Below are 20,940 nucleotides of genomic sequence, written 5' to 3' on the forward strand. Positions count from 1 at the left end.
AAAAAGAACTGAAGTGATTACTAGCAGAATAGAAATCTTCTGCTGTAGCATAAAAAGAGGTCTAATGTATCAATTATCATTCTAGACATAAGACATAGTTTTCTCTGTGTCCATGATGCATATACAAGTGGATATCATAGCAGTCCCAGTGTGTGTATGATCCCTGAATACACTTTAGGCCTAGTGATTCATCCACAGAGGTTCTCCAAGTCAGGCTCACATGGAAGCCACAGCACAATCTGAGTTGCAAACTTCATCTGAGTCTCAGCCCTATGCTAGCATGGGATCTGAACAAAGCTCTGAAGCCATTATCACTGAGAGTATTGTGGCTGCACCCAAAGTTCCTCATCCTTCTTCTTGGTCTCCTTTTGTCTTGAAATTTTAGAAAAATAAACTAAAAGCAATCCAGGTTTCGTGGAATGCCTTTGGACTTTTATTCAGCTACTCACTATTCAGGCTATGGAACTGGGGCAAGCATAGTCGTGTGATGCTGTGTTCCTTCTGGGATGGCTTGGTTGCTGGCTGTTCTCCGTGGCAGGTGGGCACTGGTGGCACAAGCCTGTGAAAGCTGGTGGCAATGCCTTGGCTTAATATGCATCAGCATGGGGAGAATACATCCAGGAGTGCATTGGCCCTGTGACACTTAGGCAAGCTTTGATTAGTTTTTTTTTTTTTTTTCTGAGAGCAGGATCTCAGTTTGTGCATTCACAGCCCCATCACAGTTAAGGCTCTAGCACTCTGAGGGGAGGTCGAGCTCCCCTCTGCTGCTTTGCTGCTTTGTAGCAAGTATGTTTGTGGGGAGACATGGGGACATGAATGCCCCAGTCTCACTTACCCACACTTGGTCTACCAGCTCAGCATATGACACTCCAACCACCATATGTTGTTGTTGTTATTATAAGATGATGATGATGATGATGATGATGATGATGCCAAGAAAGCCTTTGTGCTCCTCACCCCTCTGCACACATCACGATCTATGGTGTAGAGAACTATTCATTCATTTAATTAGAAGTGTGAAATTCAGATATTGATTTCATAAGCATTGTATTCAAAATGGTTAATTACATGTTGTACATGTATGTATATTACATACAATTCACGTACTGTATTATATACATATCATATACATTCTATGTAAGGTATGCATTCTGTATATAGTTCTACCATCCTAGCCTTGGAGTTAATAATCTCCTAGAAATGCCCTTCCTCTAAGGCTGTGGTTCTCAATCTTCTTAATGTTATGACCCTTTAATGTTCTTCCTCATGTTGTATTGACCCCAGTCATAAAATTATTTTCATTGCTACTTCATAATTGTAATTTTGCTACTGCTAAGAATTTTAATGTAAATGTCTGATATGCAACTCCTGTGAAAGGGTCTTCCCAGAAGACTACGCCCTCCCAGAAGAGTTGCAACCCACTAAGTGCCTCTGGCCTTCCAACTTTCAGTGATATAGCTATGTTCCCAAAAGTGGAGAAGACTCAATCTTTTATCCTCAATGCATTTATGAACTCTGTTCTTAATCTTGGAATTTCACTGAGTAATTTTTAGTTCCCAACCTTACAACTATCACCATACTCAATGGCCTTCCTAACTGGGCTTTATTGGTGTCAAATCCCCACACCAACCACCCCATTAAAAAAACAAAAAACAACAACAAAAAAAATCCAATGATCCAAACAATCAAACAGAACAAAACCACCACCATAGCAGACCACCCCAAAAACACATAGGAGAAGAGAAACTGACCGAGTATGAAATTTCAAAATACATTGTACCCTTGAAAAAGAAAACTCAAACATGGAGATTCTTCTGCCTTCAGAAACCCTCAGCATTTTCAGCACGTTTGACCAAGCACAGAGACACTGCCAGAGTAAAAGCCCTGTCCTTTAGGTTTGGTCACAGACCATAGAGCCCTCATGAAGACTCCAGGCTTTTGATTGCTTGTGTGGGGACATTGCTGGCCTGTGCTGTTTTCTCTAATCAGACATGAGGGCCCATATACTATGATATATATATATATTGATATATATATATATATATATATATATATATATATATATATATATATCATATACAGAGAGAGATAGCAAAGAGACAGAGGGAAAGTTGAAAATATGAACTCAAGGTGATTTAACCAGAAAGTGTCAAGAGTAGAAATAGGGTAGACCTAAGATATCTCACCTCTATCAGAAGATGGGAGGAAAGACAGACAGGCCCTGCCTAGTCTGCTCTAGAACTATGAACTAAGAAGAGTTGGTGCCTCAGTTTTATTGACGTGACTTCCACATGGTCACTCTGCTCATCAGATGCCCAGTTCTGCCAAATCGAGAGTCTGATCCATCCATCACAAGGAGTTCCACTCCCTTTGGGATCTAGTGAGTAAAGCCGTTGCCTGAGGGTCCAAACACAGCCACATGGGAGTGGCACTGAGGGCAACTCCTTCCCTTGTGTCCAGCATCACACCCAATTGTTCATATGGGGCACACATTCCAGAGCTTGCTTGATTGTTTATTACTATTCATGCAAGTTGATGCTTGATATTTACATAGTTATGGGCCTGAGAAATCCCAGGTCAGTGGACATCTATCGGTCCATGCATCCAGGATGTGGAGGTGGCAATGATGATTCTCTGCTGCCATGAGGCTGCTGTGTAATTAGTTATAGTTTGCAAACGCCTTAGAAAACATCCACTCACACTTGTGGCAAGCATCTCCAAGATGCCCTAAAATGCAGCTCTGTCTGTAAGTCAATGCTATATAATGGTCTGCCTAGAGTAGCCCCCAATGGGACATAGGACTTAGTGGAAAAAAAAAACCTGTAATGTAATATAAAGCCACTGTATTTAAGCAAACATAGATTTTTATTAATCTGACATTCTTAATTGCTTAGAGAAACGTCTTATATAAAGCAAGCTTGTTTTGTTTCACAAGGGTCCAGTCATGTTATTTTAATTAGATTTGTATCTTCCAGAATATATTTTTTTAATTTGATAGTGTCTGAGACTGGTTTACTTATAGTTTAATTTAGTGTGCATACATGTCTGTATCTGTGCCAGGTGCTTTCCAGGTGCCTTCTTTTGTCACTTCACACCGTGTTTTTTAGTCACAGCCTGTCACTGAACCTGGAGCTTACTGACTCAGCCCCACTGGTTACCAGTGTGCTCTGGATACCCTGTACCCATCTTCCCAGAACTGGGATGATAGACAGGATTGTAGGCAGAAAGCACAGTTGCTTCTCACGTGGGTTCTAGACTAGAGATTGAGTCCGGGTCCTTATGCTCACGTGGTAAGCACTTGGCTAATGGGGCCATTTCCCAACCCAATATTTACTTTTGTTTAATATTCATTGTTGAAAATGTTTGTGGATTTTCGTTTTCTACTAATTAACTGGAAAGCAACAAGCTGCCTCTCGCTGCAATGAACTACAAATGGCCCACTTATTTTTACAAGAGGGATTCCCTGAAGCAAACCTAGAAACTTGCTTCGTTGTTAAAATCCCTATTTCCATTTTAGAAAAGAACGGAAGCTAAGTCTCAGCTAGAACCTTAGGGGTGCTTCATGTTTCCATAACTGTCTCATCCCCCTGTCTCAGAGCAAACACTTCAGCCATTGTAATCAACGGCAAGTTTACTGTTTAAAAGGAGGAAGGTTACAAGATATCCACTGGGGTGTTTTCTCAGTATTTTATTGTCTTGCTATTTTTCATTCCTTGTCTATCTGACAACTTTGAAATAGAAAAGTCAGAGGTTAAATTTAGGTCAGAGGGTTGTTGGACAGTGGTGCCAGGCTACCTCTAAGCCCTGGGTATCTTCCAGTTCACAGGGATATTCTGGTCCCTCATGGAAAAGTCTATGGACCACTGAGTTTGGGGTAACCACAGTTAGGTTTATGCCATGACAACTCAGGATGACCACATTGGGAATACCAGTGGCTAAGGGTCAGGGCTTAACTCATGAGGTAACAGCTCCATGTCTTGTGGTCTGAGATGAAAAGGGTAAAAGATTAGGTTCTGCTCTACCGCCAATAATGCAGCCACTCATGAGTACACAATATGAACATTCTGAAAATCTGGACACCACAGCTCAGATCAGCATCATAGATGGTAACACACACCAGCGTGCCTAGAAGGTGATGTACTTTGAGAAATAACATTCTAGTGCCTGGGATTCCCCTTACATAAAGAAAGTCTCTATTTGGCTGGTCCCTCTCCTGTCTTGTAAAATTAATACGTGTGTATTTTCTGAGCACTGAGAACTATTCCAGAGGCCCATCAGCACCGAAGCCCTGAATTTACAGCTCATTTTCCATGTCAGCCGGGCGTTAGCTTCTCACTGGTATCTGATGGGGTCCGTGGAGAACCAGCTCTACCTCCAACCTGAGAAGTACCTCCAGCTCCAGGCAGTGAGCATCAGAACTGCACTGCTGTACTAACTCAAACAAACTATCTTTTAAATTAAGTGCTATGTTTTCTTTATGTAGATGGGTGTTTTCTGTGGGAACCATGTGCATGCCCAGGGCCTGTGAATGCCAGAAGAGCACACTTTGTTCCCTGGAATCGGAGTTAAAGATTTTTGAACGTTGTGTGTCAAGATTCAAACCTTGCTGATCCACCTGTTAAGCTCAATAACAAAGACTCTTAAGGGTTATTTCTCCTGGTTGACTTAAAACAAACAAACAAACAAACAAATCCACAAGCACCTCTGAACACTGTGCACAGGGAACAGCACTGTTTTCTTTCCTTGGTCACTGAGTGAAGCAGAAGTGGAGGTCGGTCGGAGCGTGGTTCTCAGTGTGGAAGCTCCCAGCCCCAGGTGTGGCTACATTCCACTAATCTCCTTCTTCCCTCCCACTCCTCCCAACTGTGCCCTCCTGCCCCACAGCCCCAGAACAGCCATTCTCTCCCAGCAAAGCTAGCTAGATAAACAGATGTCATAGAATCCAATTGAATTTGGCATTCTACGTGCAGGTTTTAAATTACGGGCTTATTGTTGTTCTTAATGGCAGAGGATTTCTACTTTATTCAAAACTCTGTCAGTTATACACACTAAAGTTTCTATAAATCTCACCGTAAATAGGACACTGACAGGAGGCTCCTGGATGAGGAACTCAGCCAGACTTTCCATGTGGAAAAATTCTACATGGAAATTCCTTGTTCGTTAATAGCCTGTTGTCCATTAAACACCCAATGGTGTTACAAGCCAAATAAAGATAGTGACAGGCAGTGGTGAGGAACGATTCTAAGTCTTTGGTACTTTACCACCCAACCTATGTGGCTGGCCGTGCAGCAATGTTTTCATTTGCTGACAAGCCATAGCCACAATCTCTCTGTCATCTAAAGATACAATCCATCTCATGGTTAGCACTGTGAAGGCCTCATGCCTTTTCCATTTCTTAGTAAAAAGTCAACAAAAAAAGAATGATCCACTTGAAAAGAAGTCTTGTGAGACACTTATTGCATCATACTAGACAATTCTGTGCCTGAAACTGAGGACTTTGTCCAGATGTGTTTTTATGATACACAGCAGTGGACTAGACTACCGTGCACAGATGATAAAAGTTTTAGGGACATGGTGACAAGAGAAGGGAGGAGTTAACACTGCCAGTGGTTCTCTGAGAGGACAATGCCTAGGGAAGGTGACCCAACACAGGCACACACATAAAGCTGGAAGGGGCAAGGACTGACTGCACTGCCAATCACCACAGTACAGGCCAGGGTTCATGCCTTTGTGAGCTGGGGATGGGAGGTGTCAGGCTTATGAAGTGTCACCATCCTTTCACAGCGAGGAATGACAGACCACAGGCCTCTTTAAGGTATACTAGATCATTTCCCAGGTCTCTTGGCCTTGGGGAAGCCTCCTTTTCAGCATTGTCACTTTCATGTTTCTGCATCCATGGCTAGCCTCATAATCCTAGCATTAATTGCTGAGCTGCCTGGCTCCTCCAGATGGCCTCCTGCACAGGACCCCACTGCCATGTCACTCTCACCTGACTCTATGGTTACACACTCGGACCTGGCCCACTGGCAGGCATTATGAGAAAGAATTGCTGTGGGCACTGTCCACACACTAGTTTCTGTTCTTCCTTTGGCTTTCATTCTGGTTCAAAAGCCTAGACAAAGGGAAATGCAGGACCACCCTACCTGAGAAGCTGCCCAGTCTCGGGGCCGTCATGTCTCCTCCATCATGGATCTCCAGAGAGTCCCAGTTCTGCTCTGTGGCAAAGCTGATCACTTGGATCTACCGGGTCACAAAGCAGAGTTACCGTGTTTTATTTTAATCACACTAATTCATATACATGAGCTTTTTATAACTAAGACACACACACACACACACACACACACAAATGGGCTCACTGGGTTATGTGAAAAATTCGAGGACACAAAAATGGGAGAGGGTCATATTGGGGTCAAATGGGAAAAGGGTGTCAGGGGAAGTAGGATGGGTCGATGGATGTAAACAAATATATTTCATACATACAGAAAATTGTCAAAGAATAGATATAAGTGTTATTTAACAAGATAATATATATTTTAAAATATTAAATATGTTATTAAGATTAAATATATTAATAAGACAATACATTAGTAAGATAATATATTAATAAGATGATATATTACATATTATATATATGTATCTCTATATCTCTATATGTATCTCTATATCTCTAACTCTTTCTCTCTCCTCTCTCTCTCTCTCTCTCTCTCTCTCTCTCTCTCTGAAAGGAGCTAATCTATGACAGGACATGGGAAAATCTCTATAAATAACAGTTCCCATAGCCATTATTCTAAAAATCAATTATTGAGCTGGAGAGATGATTCAGCAGTTAAGAGCACTTACTGCTCTGCCAGAGGATCTGGGTCTCACTCTCAGCACCCTAGGCAGGTGGCACAGAACCTTTGGCAATTCAACTCCAGGGCTTCTCTGCCCTCTTCTGGCTGCTCAGGTACCTGAGCATCCACACATCCCTCTCATATAAATTATAAAAACAGAGTTTTAGAAATAACTAAATAAAATCCTTTTTTTTTTTGCAAATATTGAAAATTACTAAAGACATTTTATAGGCAGATACAGAAAAGGGAAACAAATTTTCACCTGTGTGCCCATGACTGGAGAGTACAAGGGTGTACCGTAGGGAGGAGGGGGACCGGAGAGAGGGAGGGAGGAGAGGGAAGGAGGGCAGTGGAGCAAGAATGAACGAGGACAAAGTATGTATGAAGAAAACAGAACCAAATGCATTATGCTGAATCCTAACCCAGAATAACACAAAGCAAATAAAGTTTTAAAAAGTCTTTAAATAAAAATGTACACTAGATGTGAAGAAGAAAAGGAGAGAGAGAAGGAGGGGGAATGAGTATGAGAGAAGGAAAGAAGAGACGAGGAAAGGGAGGGAAGAAAGAGTGAAGACAAAGAAAGCTAGGGCCCCTCTGGCCTGCCTCAGAGGCCTTGGTCTGAGGCCCTACCTGGATCCCTGAGCCCTCCGATACTATGATCTTCCACACACAGTTCAGGTTGTTCCCATAGGGCTCAGGATAGCCTGGGGACAAAATCGTCCCTCTTCTCTGAGTGAAGTTGCCACTGCATGGAACTGAAAGAGAGAGAGAGAGAGAGAGAGAGAGAGAGAGAGAGAGAGAGAGAGAGAGAGATCCACGTTAAGTAAAAGGCAAGTGAAGTCGCAGAGGCTCTATGGCCTATTTTCATTCACTGTGATCAGACAGGGAAACTTTTCCTGCTATTTTAAGTGGCAATTTTAGCCAAGGTAAAATTGAATCTCTTTGCCTTCAAATGTGCAACATCAGTGATTGATATCCATCACATAATTGAGTTTTAAGCTTTGAGTCTATAAATAACACTTTTTTTATTTTATTTTTTTAGATTTTCCAAGAAGGGACTGTCTACAACAAAGTTGTCTCTGAAGTTAGTTCTGACTGGAATAATTTTTCTACTTTAATGTCAGGGTGTCTGTAGAGTGTACCCTTTTGTCTACAGACAAGCAACTCCAGATCATACTGATGAGTTTTAGAGCAATCCAGGGAGAAGAAGAGATACTTGAAATGCACAGATAAATTCACGAAATAATCACCCTTGTGCTGACATTTCCTTTAACAAATGTAGTAAATAACAAGTCACAATACTACTGTCCTATCCAGCACTTTTCAAACACAGATGTATTAAAGGGAGCATCATACATGTAATGCCGTAGCCCACCATCTGTACACTCCTCCCACAGATGAAAGTTATGTGATTTCTTAACGTTAGGATTGATAAGAGTCTTAACGAGGATCAAGAAGGAAAACATGTTTTATACATACAAATCTATGTTTTAGGAAACATTTATTTTTAAGGTTGGTATAATTGGGCTATGGGCATAATCAATTGATCTTCACATAGCTGAAGAGCAAGATCACTTCATGAATAGTGACAGCGGAGCTCTAACCCTGCCATGAGGTTCTGAGCCAGCCCTGGGTAGTCATCTCGTTTCCTGGGCCCCACTTACCTACACAGCTTGGAATGGTGTCATTCCACTGAGCCAAAGCATTTGGCACAGACTGGCAGCGGATGGCGGTGGAACCTTGCAGCAGGTAACCTGGGTTACACTCGAAGCGGACGATGGAGCCTGCAGAGAACTCAGAACCAATCCTTCTCCCATATCTGGGCTCTGGGACAGAGCTGCACTGTGTATCACTGGTGCGTGGAACAGCTGGGGAAGAAGCATACAGAAAGCCACCGTGTTAGAGCAGAGTGCAACAGGAGGGAGAGTAGAGGACCCATGGCTCTGGCCCTGTATGTAGCAGAGGATGGCCTTGTTGGACATCGGTGGGAGAAGTGGCCCTTGGTCCTGTGGGGGTTCAATGCCTCCAAGTAGAAGAATTCCAAGGTGGGAAGGTGGGAGTGGGTGGGTGGGTGGGTGAACACCCTCATAGGGGCAGGGAAAGTAGAAATGGGATTGGGGATTCCAGAGGGGAGATGTGGAAAGGAAATAACATTTGAAATGTAAATAAAGAAAATATCCAATAGAAGAAAAAAATTTCTGTCTGAAAATTGCCCATCAGATGTACATATATGTGTATTTGGTAATAAATAGATATTTAATTGGAAAAAAGATTTCTTATTAAATATATTGCTAAAAGTGCAAAAGAAGAAGAAGAGGAAGAAAAAGTGGAAGAAGGAGGCGGAGGAGGCCAAGTGGAGGAGGAGGGGGGTGGGCAGGAGTAGTTGTGAAGAGGATGGGAGTAGATGCAGGGTAGACACAGTGCCGGTAACCCTCTCTGTAAGAAAAGACCCCAGGGTCAATTCTCTGCCTACATTTCCTCCTGTGATGTCACTGTGGACCACCACAGAGGTCTCATTCAGATGGGGAGATGGGATAGAAGGAAAATTAGTGCCTGTGATGCCTCATTAGTATTCAAGCGGTTCAAATCAGAATGACCGTGCTGGCAACAAGACAGTGACCATGCCTTTCGAACTTCCTCAGCAACACTGGAGTCTAGTGAGGCAAGCTACTCCCAAAGAGGACTTGTTTCAATGTGGCCCTTGTGATAAATTATGCAGTTAAACAACAGGACCCACCATGTGACCATCTTTCTAGATATTTATCCCGAAGAGCTGAATTCAGGGTCTGATAACAATATTATAGCTAATATATGAAAACAAACTAAGTGTCCTCATTTTTTTTGATGCCGTGATGTAATACTCTGACCAGAAGCAACTTGGTGATGAAATGGAGCATTTAGCTTACTCGTCCACATCACCACCCATACATAACTGAGGCAAGTCAAGGGAGAAGCTCAAGCGGGAGCTGGAAGGAGAAACCACACAGGAGCATTGCTTGCTGGCTCGTTCCCTGCTTCACTCAGGTTTGTGTTAAGATGGCGTTTTCATATAGCCCAGGACCATCAGCCTAGGGATGGTTCCCTCAGTAGGCTGGGCCCTTCCCCATTAATTAATCATTAAGGTAACAATGAAAACTAACTAGGGTAGTGTCCATCAGAAGATGACTGCATAATAAATACACGTGGTCTATGAATGTGTATGAGACTTTTATTAAACCACAGAAATAAAGGTTTTGATCGTTGTGATGGCATGCAGGTTTCTGAGGGGCACTGTGTTAAGTGAGACGAGCTGGTCTTGGCAGCAAACAGAAGGCACTCTTCCTCTTCTATGAAGGATCCAGGGCAATCATACTCCCTGGAACAGAGAGCAGGGTGGTGGTGGACAGGGATGGGTGAGGGGAAGTAGGGAGTTGCTGGACATGCAATTGTATGGATGAAGGCAGTTCTGTAGAACTGCAATAAAATGCTGGGCCTACAGCTAGCAATGTTCTTCTATGCAGCTAACAACTCGTTAAGAAAGTTTTCTTCATGTCATTGCCGTGAAAAAGTAACACTCTACAATATTGATGTAGGCCCCACAACTATTCCTCCAAAATACTCTATACTTGGAGTGCAGATGATCACCTGCAGGGGGAGCCTTAAAGACCAAGGAAAGACTCATCTGGCAAGGGGGGAAGGGGGTGGGGTTAGGCTAGGCTGTGATTTTTCTAGGCTGAGGAATTCCTTCCTTCCCAACTGGAGAAAAAGCATGAACAAATTTGTTTCCATCCCTCTTTGCACTGTGATGCTTAATTTTAATGTCAGTGAGTACCAGCAAGTAGTCTTTGTTAAAACAAACAAACAAACAAACAAAAAATGAAAAAGGGAAGGTCCATGGTGCAGCAAGGGACTCATCTAGCCACACAGATGTGGGCAAACTAAAGTTTGATAGTGTAGGAAAGGAAAGACCATCTGGACTTTGAGACTAGACACAGAAGAGGTGAAAATCTAAAACCTCATTTTGTTCCCAGGGTTTATCCTGACAGACAGGGTCAGTTCTCCCTGATAGTGTTGGTGGAAAATCATATTCCTATAATTCAGCCATTCAGTACTTAGAGATGGACAGTTAGAAAGCCATCCTCAAACTGTATCACCCTGTGCTTTGGAAATGAAGAAGGAAGGGAGAGGGGTAGACTCAGTGTGGAGGGATAACTTGAAGTAGAACATTCCAGCAGGGCTGACCAACCCATGAGAAGGAAAAGCCATAGAGTCAGTGGCTTGGTGCTGAGAGGCAGGGGGCCCCTTCTATTGACCTGGAGCTACACTGCAGATGCTGTGTACTTACATTGTCACAGGCAGCATAGATTGCACCATGGGAGCCACAGCAGATCAATGACCCCATCTAATGTGGTGGGGCTTTTTCCTATACTGGTGTTTGCTCCACTCAGGTCCTTCTATCTCCTATATGTAAACGAAGATACTGAAGGATGTAGTGGCCCTGAGAGAAGCACGCTCACAGCAGTCAGTCATCACCTGTCATCCTTGCTCTCTCTCTGCTAAGGTTCCCCTGGGTTGCCAAGGTATGCAGATCTCTTTGTCTTGGGAAGTAAATGCCTAGGTCTATGAGGTTTTGAGGGTCTTTTGCTCCCTGGAAAGTGGATGCAGATAAGGATTCTACAGTTGTCAATTTTTAAAGCAATTACATAAATGAGTAACACTGTGTGCATATGTGGCTATGAAAGACATTTCAGGAAGTTGGAAGCTTGGGAAGCAAAGGGAACCTAGAGAAAATGGGAGAGAGGGGCAGTGCTTAGTGGACCCTTGTAACATCTAGAGGGCCGCATTCTGCTGGGAACCCTCCTGCCATTAGGACCTCCCGTTCCTGCTCATCCAGGCTTTTCAGGCAGAATGCAAGAGTTCTTTCCTCTTGTTACTGTTCTTTCTGTCTTAAACAACATCTGTCACATCACAAAACAACTGTGAAAGTATCTGAGAGAGAAGTGAGAGCAACATAAGGTCAGCTGGAAGGCAGGTGAGGGAGAAAGGAAACCCTCACGCCCTGCCCCTCCTCACCACGCCCCACCGACCCGGTCATGCCCCTGGGTTGAGTGAGAGGCTTAGTGTTTCTTTACGCGGTCTCACAGAGCCTGGAGTGGGTAAAAACTCAGGCCAAATTATTCGGAGAGAATGAGAAACTCATGCAGCAACCTTTGCCATCATCCATCTAAGAAGCATGTGTGTGGCCTTCTACTTCGTCCTGCTACAGAAGGTGAACACAAAGAATAAACTGCAGGGCATTTAGGGATTTCTCTTATTTCCTTTAGTGACACAGAGACAGTCTTTATCTGCTTGGAGTTGAGGATTCTGACACGACAAGCTGGTCATAGTTAGCGAATTAGTAAAACACCAGTGAATTACATACACAGTCTCATCATAATCATTCTTGGTAAAAAAAAAAAAAAAAATTACATTTGTGTAAGTGCTTGATGCAAAAGGTGACTTCCTTGAAAATGCAAAATCAACTGTACTTTCAGCCTGTAGCATCTCAGAAAAGCAGCCAGAGAAAAGAAGCAACAGTGTGTAGGTGCAAGGCTTCATTGTAATGAGACCCTTGGTTTCCATTTTTATCACCCAAGTTCAGAGGAACCGGATGAGTGTGGGGCAAGCTATTATTTGAGTGTGGATGCAGTTGAGGTTCTGTCCAGATATTGTTGAGGAGTAATGGTTCTCCTGTGTAGATGGGACAGGCTGTATGCTATTTCAGTTCTGACCAGGGTCTAGAGAAGGTTATGTGAAGTTAGTTGGTTGGTGTCCCAGAGCCATGACTCAGAGAAGCAAGCTGAGGTCAGTTGCCCCTTTCCCCATTGTGTGGAAAGCCTAAGAATCGTGGCTTCTTCTCACACAAAAGTAGACAGTGGATTCTGCCTGCTTTCTGACACTGGTGAGAGTGGCTTACACAGAGCTGGCTGAAAGAGGCATGGACCTGCATGTTGAAACAGCCAGGCCTGAATGGAAGATGATTAGGAAACAGTATTCTGGAGACTGGCGGGATGACCCAGCAGTTAGGAGTAATGGCTACTTTTCCAGAGGACACTGGGTTGATTCCCAGCTCCCACATAGCAGCTCACACCTGTCTTTAATTCCAGTCCCAGGGGGATCCAGTGCCTTCTTCTGACTTTCTGAGTACTGTACACAGTGGTGCACAGACAGGAGACAGCAAAACACCCATGCAGATAAAATAAAAATAAAGGTTCAGACAAAGTCAAAAAAAAAAAAAAAACCAAATCAAATCCGCACCCCGACAAAACCCAAATGGTATGCTTATGAGAAACTGAGCCACTGAGTTAACTTGGACAGGATCGGTCCATGCCACAGAATAGGTAAATGAGAGGTGCAGGTGGCATCTCCCTGCCTGCCACTGTTAAGTCTTTGTTTTATTTTCCTTTCTGTTGCTGTGATAAAGCACCTTGACTGTAAGTGACAGAGCGGAGGAAAGGCTTTATTTAGTTTATAATGCCTGGATACTAAAGGGGAGCCACAGAGGCAAGAATGCGCCACAGTTGCTCATACCCCATCCACAGTCAAGCACAGGGAGTTGCAAATGCTCCATGCTGCCGGAAGGTCCGCCTGCCTGCTGGTTGGCTTTCTTCACTTTGAGATACTTCAGAAGTCTCTGCCTCAGAACTGACTGCCTCATAAATGTGCCCACAGACCAGCCCATCTAAAGTAACTCCCCACAGAGACACTCTTGCCTCTGTGCATTGACAGCATAACTAACTACTTCTTATAAAGCTTAGGAGGAAAAAAAAAGAAGAAGAAGAAGCTTAGAAGCTAATAACTGTTTGTTCTCAGAATCCCTACATTCTCCACCAAGAGGCAGACACTGTCGGCTGTGAGGCAGCCAGCCAGGGCAGTTTTCCACACCTGAGTCCCAGGCACACTTCTGCAATCCATCCTTTGACGTGTGGCTTGTGTTGGCATCTCAGATGTTCTTCATAATGGACTGTCTACCTGCTAACAGGGGTCAAGCATCCTATAATCTCAGAGCACAAGGTCACTGAGAAGTCTCAAGCTTTAATAACTTCGGGATGAGTGAAGCTATCGCCATTCGCAACATTTGTATATAATAAGGGCACAAATAATGCATAGCTACAATGTAACTGTATTTAAAAAACAAAAACAAGAACAGTGCTCAATTGAACTTTCTGGATTGAAGAGTTTTCCTTTTGCCTTTGAGTAGTTTATAAACTGGATTCACAAGCCTCCATCTTTATGATCAAGGGATTTAGCTTTGATAAAAGGCTCATTTTGCATAAACTCAGCAGTAGCGAGTAGGGAAAGGTGGGGTATTGAACTTTGTAAGACAATAAATATGCCAGACTCATTATTGTACAAGGGAAACTGATTCTTTCTATAAATGTTTGCTCTCTAGTTTTTTGAAGTTTTACATATTTTAATGATGATGCCTGAATTCATATAAAGAAACAATTTTTCAGGACTGGGAGACAGATCAGACAATAGAGCGCTTACCAAACAAGCATGAGGAAGTCAACTCAGATCCCTATGGAAATTTAAATGCTGGGTGTGGTGGTGTGCACCAGAATCCCAGGGCTGGGTTTGTGCGGACAGGTAGATCCCTGGAGCTGGTTGTCCTGTTGGTCTGAACAAATTGGTGAGCTTTAAGTTCACAATCAGACCCTGTCTTAAAAAATAGGGCTGAGAGAGACTGAGAAAGACACCTACAGGGACCTCCTGCCTCTACACACATGTATGTGCACACACGCACACACACTGACATGCACTTGACAAACACATGAACCAAAAACACACTCTGCCACACACACACACATATGCATGGAATGATTTGTTTTCCAGAACATGTCATCTGATTGTGAACTCCAGGTAGCACAATCCTTGGGTCCTTTGCTGCTTATCTGATCAATGATCTAAGCTTTGTCAAAAGCCAGAGGAAGCCCCATACAAAGACTCCTGTTGTTAGTAACTTGAATTCATTTCCTAATGTTAATGTGATCTTTTTTTCCCTAAAAGGAAACATTTACTCAAAACAATCAAGCTGCCTTTGTTATAGAAGAAATGTGAGTTCTGGATTATGTATCTACATGGAAAAAAGTAATTCCAAACTCATTTGAAGAAAATAAGTTTAGCCAGCTTGCCTAAATTAGTCATTATCTACCAAAGTCAATTAAAAATATACTGGCCACTTACATTTAACAAAAACTACAACTTTAAAACAATGTAACTACTTTTAATTCCCCCAACAACTTTGTTGAAACATTTGCCACTTAAGGGTGAGAAATATTTCTCCTGTGTGCTGGCTGCCAGCATCATTGCTACACTCTGCCCAAGATATTCATATGATTTTGATGATGAAAACTGAAACCTCTTAGGGGAAATATTTTGAGCAAATTGCTATTATTCTGTGAGATTTTTAGAATTGAAACAAATGGTATGGCTGCTATCCTCTATGGTTTTCTGAAAAGCATAGTTTTTCTAAGGCACTTTCTGGAGAATTTTATCTCAAGAGAGGAAATGGCTCAGATAAGAGATTTCCCTCTAATTGTGAGGGAAACACTGAAGGGTAGATGGTGATCTCCTGGCTGGCTGACCCGAGGGAGACAAATGAAGAGTTACTGTATTCCTTCTTTTGGATGTTTTGGGAATAGATTTTGCTGAAAACTCGCCATCCTCCTGCCTCAGCCTCATGTGCTGGGATGTGAAATGTGGGACTTCAGGCCTGGAAGAGGGTTGCTTTCAGGACGGGACTGAGTGGAGGCGAGAAGCAGCTCTTCCGTCCACCCCACTGTGCCATGAGCAGTTCCAGCTTCCCTGTTCTCTCCTCCCTAATTTCAAGTTTGTGAAATGAATATTCAAGCTCAATGAGAATACCACATCTTTTTCATTTGGAGGGACTTTTAAACAATCTCAGATTTATTTATATATGCTCCAAATTAAACAAACCAACAAAACAGGAATAAAGATATGGAACAGACCGGTTAATTTTCCAAAGTGGTGTTCATTCAGAGTAACTGTCATGGACATCTCAATTCTGTGTTTGACTTCGTTAAATTATAATTTCAGCTACTTGCCATAACAAATATGTTTGTTTAAAATATATATTTATATTTCACTCTACATGTAGCTCTAAATGTTTATGACATGATTTATATAATTAGATAAAATGCTGTATTTTATGTCATTTTGTAAGATCCAAAGAGCCACTCAGGGGTAGTTTAATTAATAATTATTTTTATAATGCTAAAAAGTAACATAATATGTCTTTGAAGTAGAAGTACAATTTAATGTGCCAAAACAAAATGTAATTATTCTTAATAAGTGATTTTGTCTCACATATGTGAATGCCTTTGATTATTTAGACATCGCAGAAATGAAACTTGTTGGCTTTTCTTCCATGTTAGAAGCCTGGGAGGCACCCTCTCCTTGGTACACAATATGTAGCTCACAGGGCACCTCCCACATTGCTCCACAAAGTGCAGCTCACAGGGCGCTCCTCGCCTTGGTAGAGGAAGTGCAGCACATAGTGCGAACCCCCAGATCACTGTCAAAGTGCAGAACACAGGGTGCTCCCCACCCCCACATTGCTCCACAAAGGGCAGCTCACAGGGCTCTCCTCACCTTGGTAGACGAAGTGGAAACCCCGTGCAGAAGCTCCGCTTTTGGCGCTGAATCGAAGCAGAATCTGATTGGATGTAGCCAGTGGCAGTGTTTCACCTGGAAATTCAAACCAAGGCGACACATCAGACCTGGAGGTTGTTTCGCTCTGCGTGGATGGCATTCTGGGAGGAGCGTGGACTTGAAAATCCACAATAAATGCTTCAAGTTAAATAGAACAAAACTAGATTTAGGGATTTAAGACCCGATGTGTCTTGCTTTTTATGAACATTTTAAAAGCCTGTCCTGGCTTTGTGGAGTCTAATAAACTAGATTGGTGTCAGGGTGGAAGACTTATCAGTGCAGGACAGGGAGCAGGGCCTGTGGCTGACCACACAGCAGTACTGACAGTCATGTGAGGGGCTCGTGCCGGCTTACCATTACCTGCTGGAGTAGGGAGTGGGAGAAAATTTATTTAGTCCAACACTAGCTTAGAAACATTAAAAGGCATAACACCTTGGGAAGTATCTCTCAACTGTGTATATGGATCCTAAGACCCCTATCCCAAGCTACTGGGGGAGAATCCGAAACTGTCAGTCACCTGAGGGATGACACTATATGGCCTTGCTAGAAATCCACAAAGTTGAGTTTTGAAGATTTTAGTGAATCAGGAAATATAAAGAAGCCAAAATTAAGCAAAGTTTAATTTTGATGGATGAAGATTCATGTTACACATAAGTAGTGTTCCTGGGTAAAGTAAAAGTTTGCCTAGTTCACACACTCAATGCTGGCAAATGAATGCTTGAAACTGTTTTTTTGTTTTTTATTTTTTAAATGAGATATTTTCTTTAATACATTTCAAATGCTATCCTGAAAGTTCCCTATACCCTCCCCCTGTCCTGCTCCCCTACCCACCCACTCCCACTTCTAGGCCCTGGCATTACCCTGTACTGGGGCATATAAAGTTTATAAGACCAAGGGGCCTCTCTTCCCAATGATGGCTGACTAGGCCATCTTCTGATACATATGCAGCTAGAGACACGAGCTCTGGGGGTACTGGTTAGTTCATATTGTTGTTTCACCTTCAGACCCCTTCAGCTCCTTGGGTACTTTCTCTAGCTTCTCCATTGGGGGCCCTGTGATCCATCCAATAGATCACTGTAAGCATCCACTTCTGTATTTTCCAGGCACTGGCATAGCCTCACTCGAGATAGCTATATCAGGGTCCTTTCAGCAAAATTTTGCTGGCATATGCAATAGTGTCTGGGTTTGGTGGCTGATTATGGGATGGATCCCCGGGTGGGGTAGTCTCTGGATGGTCCTTTCGTCTTAGCTCCAAACTCTGTCTCTGTAACTCCTTTCATGGGTATTTTGTTCCCTATTCTAAGGAGGAATGAAGTATCCACCCTTTGTTCTTCTTACTTCTTGATTTTCTTGTGTTTTGCAAATTGTATCTTGGCTATTCTAGGTTTCTGGGCTAATATCCACTTATCAGTGAGTGCATATCAAGTGACTTCTTTTGTGATTGGGTTATCTCACTCCAGATACATCCATTTGCCCAAGAATTTCATAAATTCATTGTTTTTAATAGCTGAGTAGTACTCCATTGAGAGAGAGAGAGAGAGAGAGAAACTCAGTGCAAAATAATTTGAAATTTTTACCTGAATGGGAACCAGAGAGAGAACTGAGAAGCCTGGCCTGGGGATGTGTTCCATCAAATAACTCTGCCAAGTCGTTCAGTGCAGTCTGGAAATAGGCAAACTGTCCAAATACCACTAGAAAACAAGGAGATGGGGTGGGACACAGTCTTACAAAGAGCAAAGGAGAGCTTGTACGTGCACACTAGTTATTCCTCTGCTGAAGATCACTGTTTCAGGAGTCTTATAAATACAAATACAAACCAGGTGCTGGAGAGATAGCTCAGTGGTTAAATGCACTTGTTCTTCTAGAGGACTGGGGTTAGATTCCCTGTACCCACACCATGACTCGCTGTCTACAACTCCAGTTGCAGGGAATCTGATGCCCTCTTCTGGTTCCTGCAGGCACGGCACACATCTGGTGCACAGGCATATCCACAGGCAAACACTCTTACACATAAAATATAAAACATTGTAACAAAGTAAAAACAACCCTACAAACTTATTTTCTGTGTTTTCAGTGATTAAAACACTTTTATTTCATCTTTGGCTCTTTTAGTATTGAAAAGGAATTATTATTTTGTGAATTTGAATATCGTATAAGACATATTTTTAATATACAGCATTCAAATAATCTAAAAATAGTTATGAAAGCATTCTTCTTTTTTTAATGATTATATTTTGTTCCATGAAAACTTTGCTGTGTCAGAACCAAGCTTCATGGTACTTTGATAAGGAATTAGAAACTTCTTAGAAGCCCTTGTTCCTGTTGGCATACTGCCAAATGAGCAAGCATTTCATTTAGAACCCCATTTCAGGGATTTCTGTGGGTTTTTCCATACTTTTTTTTTTTTAAATCTTTTAGGATATGAAATTTCAAGCAAACATAGTAACATTGGTTGGATTTCAAACTAAGTCAATATTTATATATTAAAATTGATGAACTCAAAGAGCTTCACAATATTTGGTGGCACCAGTGATTTAGTATTGACATATGAGCCAAGAACATATTATTTCCTTTACTTGTTTATGTGTGAGGTTTACCCAAAGGTCCTTCTAAATAATAGCTATCAGGGGACTGACGTAGACATTCTGCTTTAAGGAAAATATTCAAGTAGAAGAAAATGAGTGTGTTAGGAAGCATAAGGAAGGCTGTTTAATATGAGGGTGTGTGTGAAGATGTAGACACACATGATACTGCACAGATGAAAGCACACACACACACACACACACACACACACACACACACACACTCTGAAGCTTACCCTTTGAGATTTAACCTTCTAGTGAGCATCACCAAGCAAGCCTGTGGGCTAAGTAGGTTTTTCTCAGTAGATGAGACTCACTAAGGACTTTGTGCTTCAGAGGTCATAGCATGAGCCACATCTCACCTCACCCCTATTCCCGCCCCACCCACCAACTAACACCTCCTCAGTGAATTGAATCCTGTTAAGTTAGATGCCCACAGCTTGAGTTTCCGGATTGTGAGTAGAGTGAGTCCAGGAGTCCTGTTTTCTGTTGAGAACTCTTTGGGAACATCAACTTTACAATGGACCCACAGGAGTCCTAAAGACCTCATTAACATGGTTTGTAGCTGTCCACCTAACAGTGCAGCAGGCTCTGGAGCAAACACAGGAGCTGAGTCTGTGATATCAACAGGATTAGGAAACTCAAGTCACCTAGGGAAGGCCATAGCATGTCCCGTAAGTTAAGCTCTCTCTACCCAGGTGGCAAATGGGCCCAACTCATCTGCTGAAAGCAGAAACTGTGGAGCTGTGAACTTCAGCAAGATGTTACAACCCCACATCAGTGAAGATTAATGTAGTGCTTAATCAGTAGTGGTGTTTAAACCCTTGTGTCTCTGTGTTAACAGGAGATATAAGGACATTCTTCTGGCATATATAAGTAGTAAGTAGCAACACCATGAAGATAATACTGTGGCTGGTTGTCCAGTTAGGTTGTCCTTGGAAGTGGGGACCAGCTGTGAAGGTCTGAGGCAGCAGCATCTTCCAGGCTAAGAACAACCAGAGCTGAACACACATGCATCCCTCAGCAGGAATGCAGGAGTCGTCGGAAGCATTACCCAGTTAGCAAATGGATCAGACTCATGTTATAGAAAGGGAGCTCTGGGCTCCTTTTGGAGGCAAAGGCAGAAACTCAGGATCGACAATGATCTTTTTAATATTTTTTAAGATTATTTTTATTTTTGTAAATATATGTCTGTGTGTCAGTATATGCATATGAGTGCAGGTACTTGTGAAAGTCAGAGCTATCAGATCCCTCAAACTGGAGTGGGCTCGGGCACAAATACACATAGACACACAGATGCATACAATTTTAAATAATGGAATTTTTATCTCAAATATATTCTCACACATTGAAATTAATGTGTTAAATTTCTGTGGAGGTAGGTGACTGTTGATTTAATGTAAAGGGAAATTGTGGGTCTATGGCTTTTTTTTTTCTTTCCCCTTTTGGTTGACCATTGAGGAAAATGGAAATAGCTTGTAAGAGTATAAAAACTATTGTCTGGCTTCCCCCAGGGAAGAACCACATAACAGTCTTCCTGACCTGGAGCTGGGGAAAACCTCACATAAAGTAGTGCAAGATGACCAGGAACCCTCTGCACATCTCAGTGTCTCAAGGATGGCTACTCCATCTGCCAGCTGTGCAGGGATGCATTGGGGTGTGGTCTGTTGGCACGTACTGTACTGTAATGATAAACACTGACTTCCAAGGCCTGGTTGTCCCCAGGGCATAAGGAGATTTCATGTAGACCTAAGTGATGCTATATAACCTTGCCCCACCTCAAGTTATTCCTGATTGGTGAATAAAGACACCTACAGCCTATAACTGGTCAG

At 42.5% G+C, this 20,940-nt stretch overlaps 1 protein-coding gene across 1 annotated transcript in view; it reads right to left on the reverse strand.

The window, feature by feature from the left end:
* Csmd1 (CUB and Sushi multiple domains 1) overlaps positions 1-20,940 on the reverse strand; it is a 1,626,901-nt gene that overhangs the window by 156,315 nt on the left and 1,449,646 nt on the right. Inside the window, exons 32-36 of the mRNA XM_085844142.1 lie at positions 18,104-18,217; positions 16,467-16,562; positions 8,498-8,701; positions 7,464-7,588; positions 6,144-6,240 (exon numbers count right to left, since the gene is read on the reverse strand). Coding sequence (XP_085700268.1) covers positions 6,144-6,240; positions 7,464-7,588; positions 8,498-8,701; positions 16,467-16,562; positions 18,104-18,217 — 636 coding nt within the window. The remainder of the gene's footprint in view (positions 1-6,143; positions 6,241-7,463; positions 7,589-8,497; positions 8,702-16,466; positions 16,563-18,103; positions 18,218-20,940) is intronic.

This window comes from Mus caroli, unplaced genomic scaffold (assembly GCF_978045245.1).
Source record: "Mus caroli unplaced genomic scaffold, Mus_caroli_1 scaffold_10, whole genome shotgun sequence".
Taxonomy (NCBI): Eukaryota; Metazoa; Chordata; class Mammalia; order Rodentia; family Muridae; genus Mus; species Mus caroli.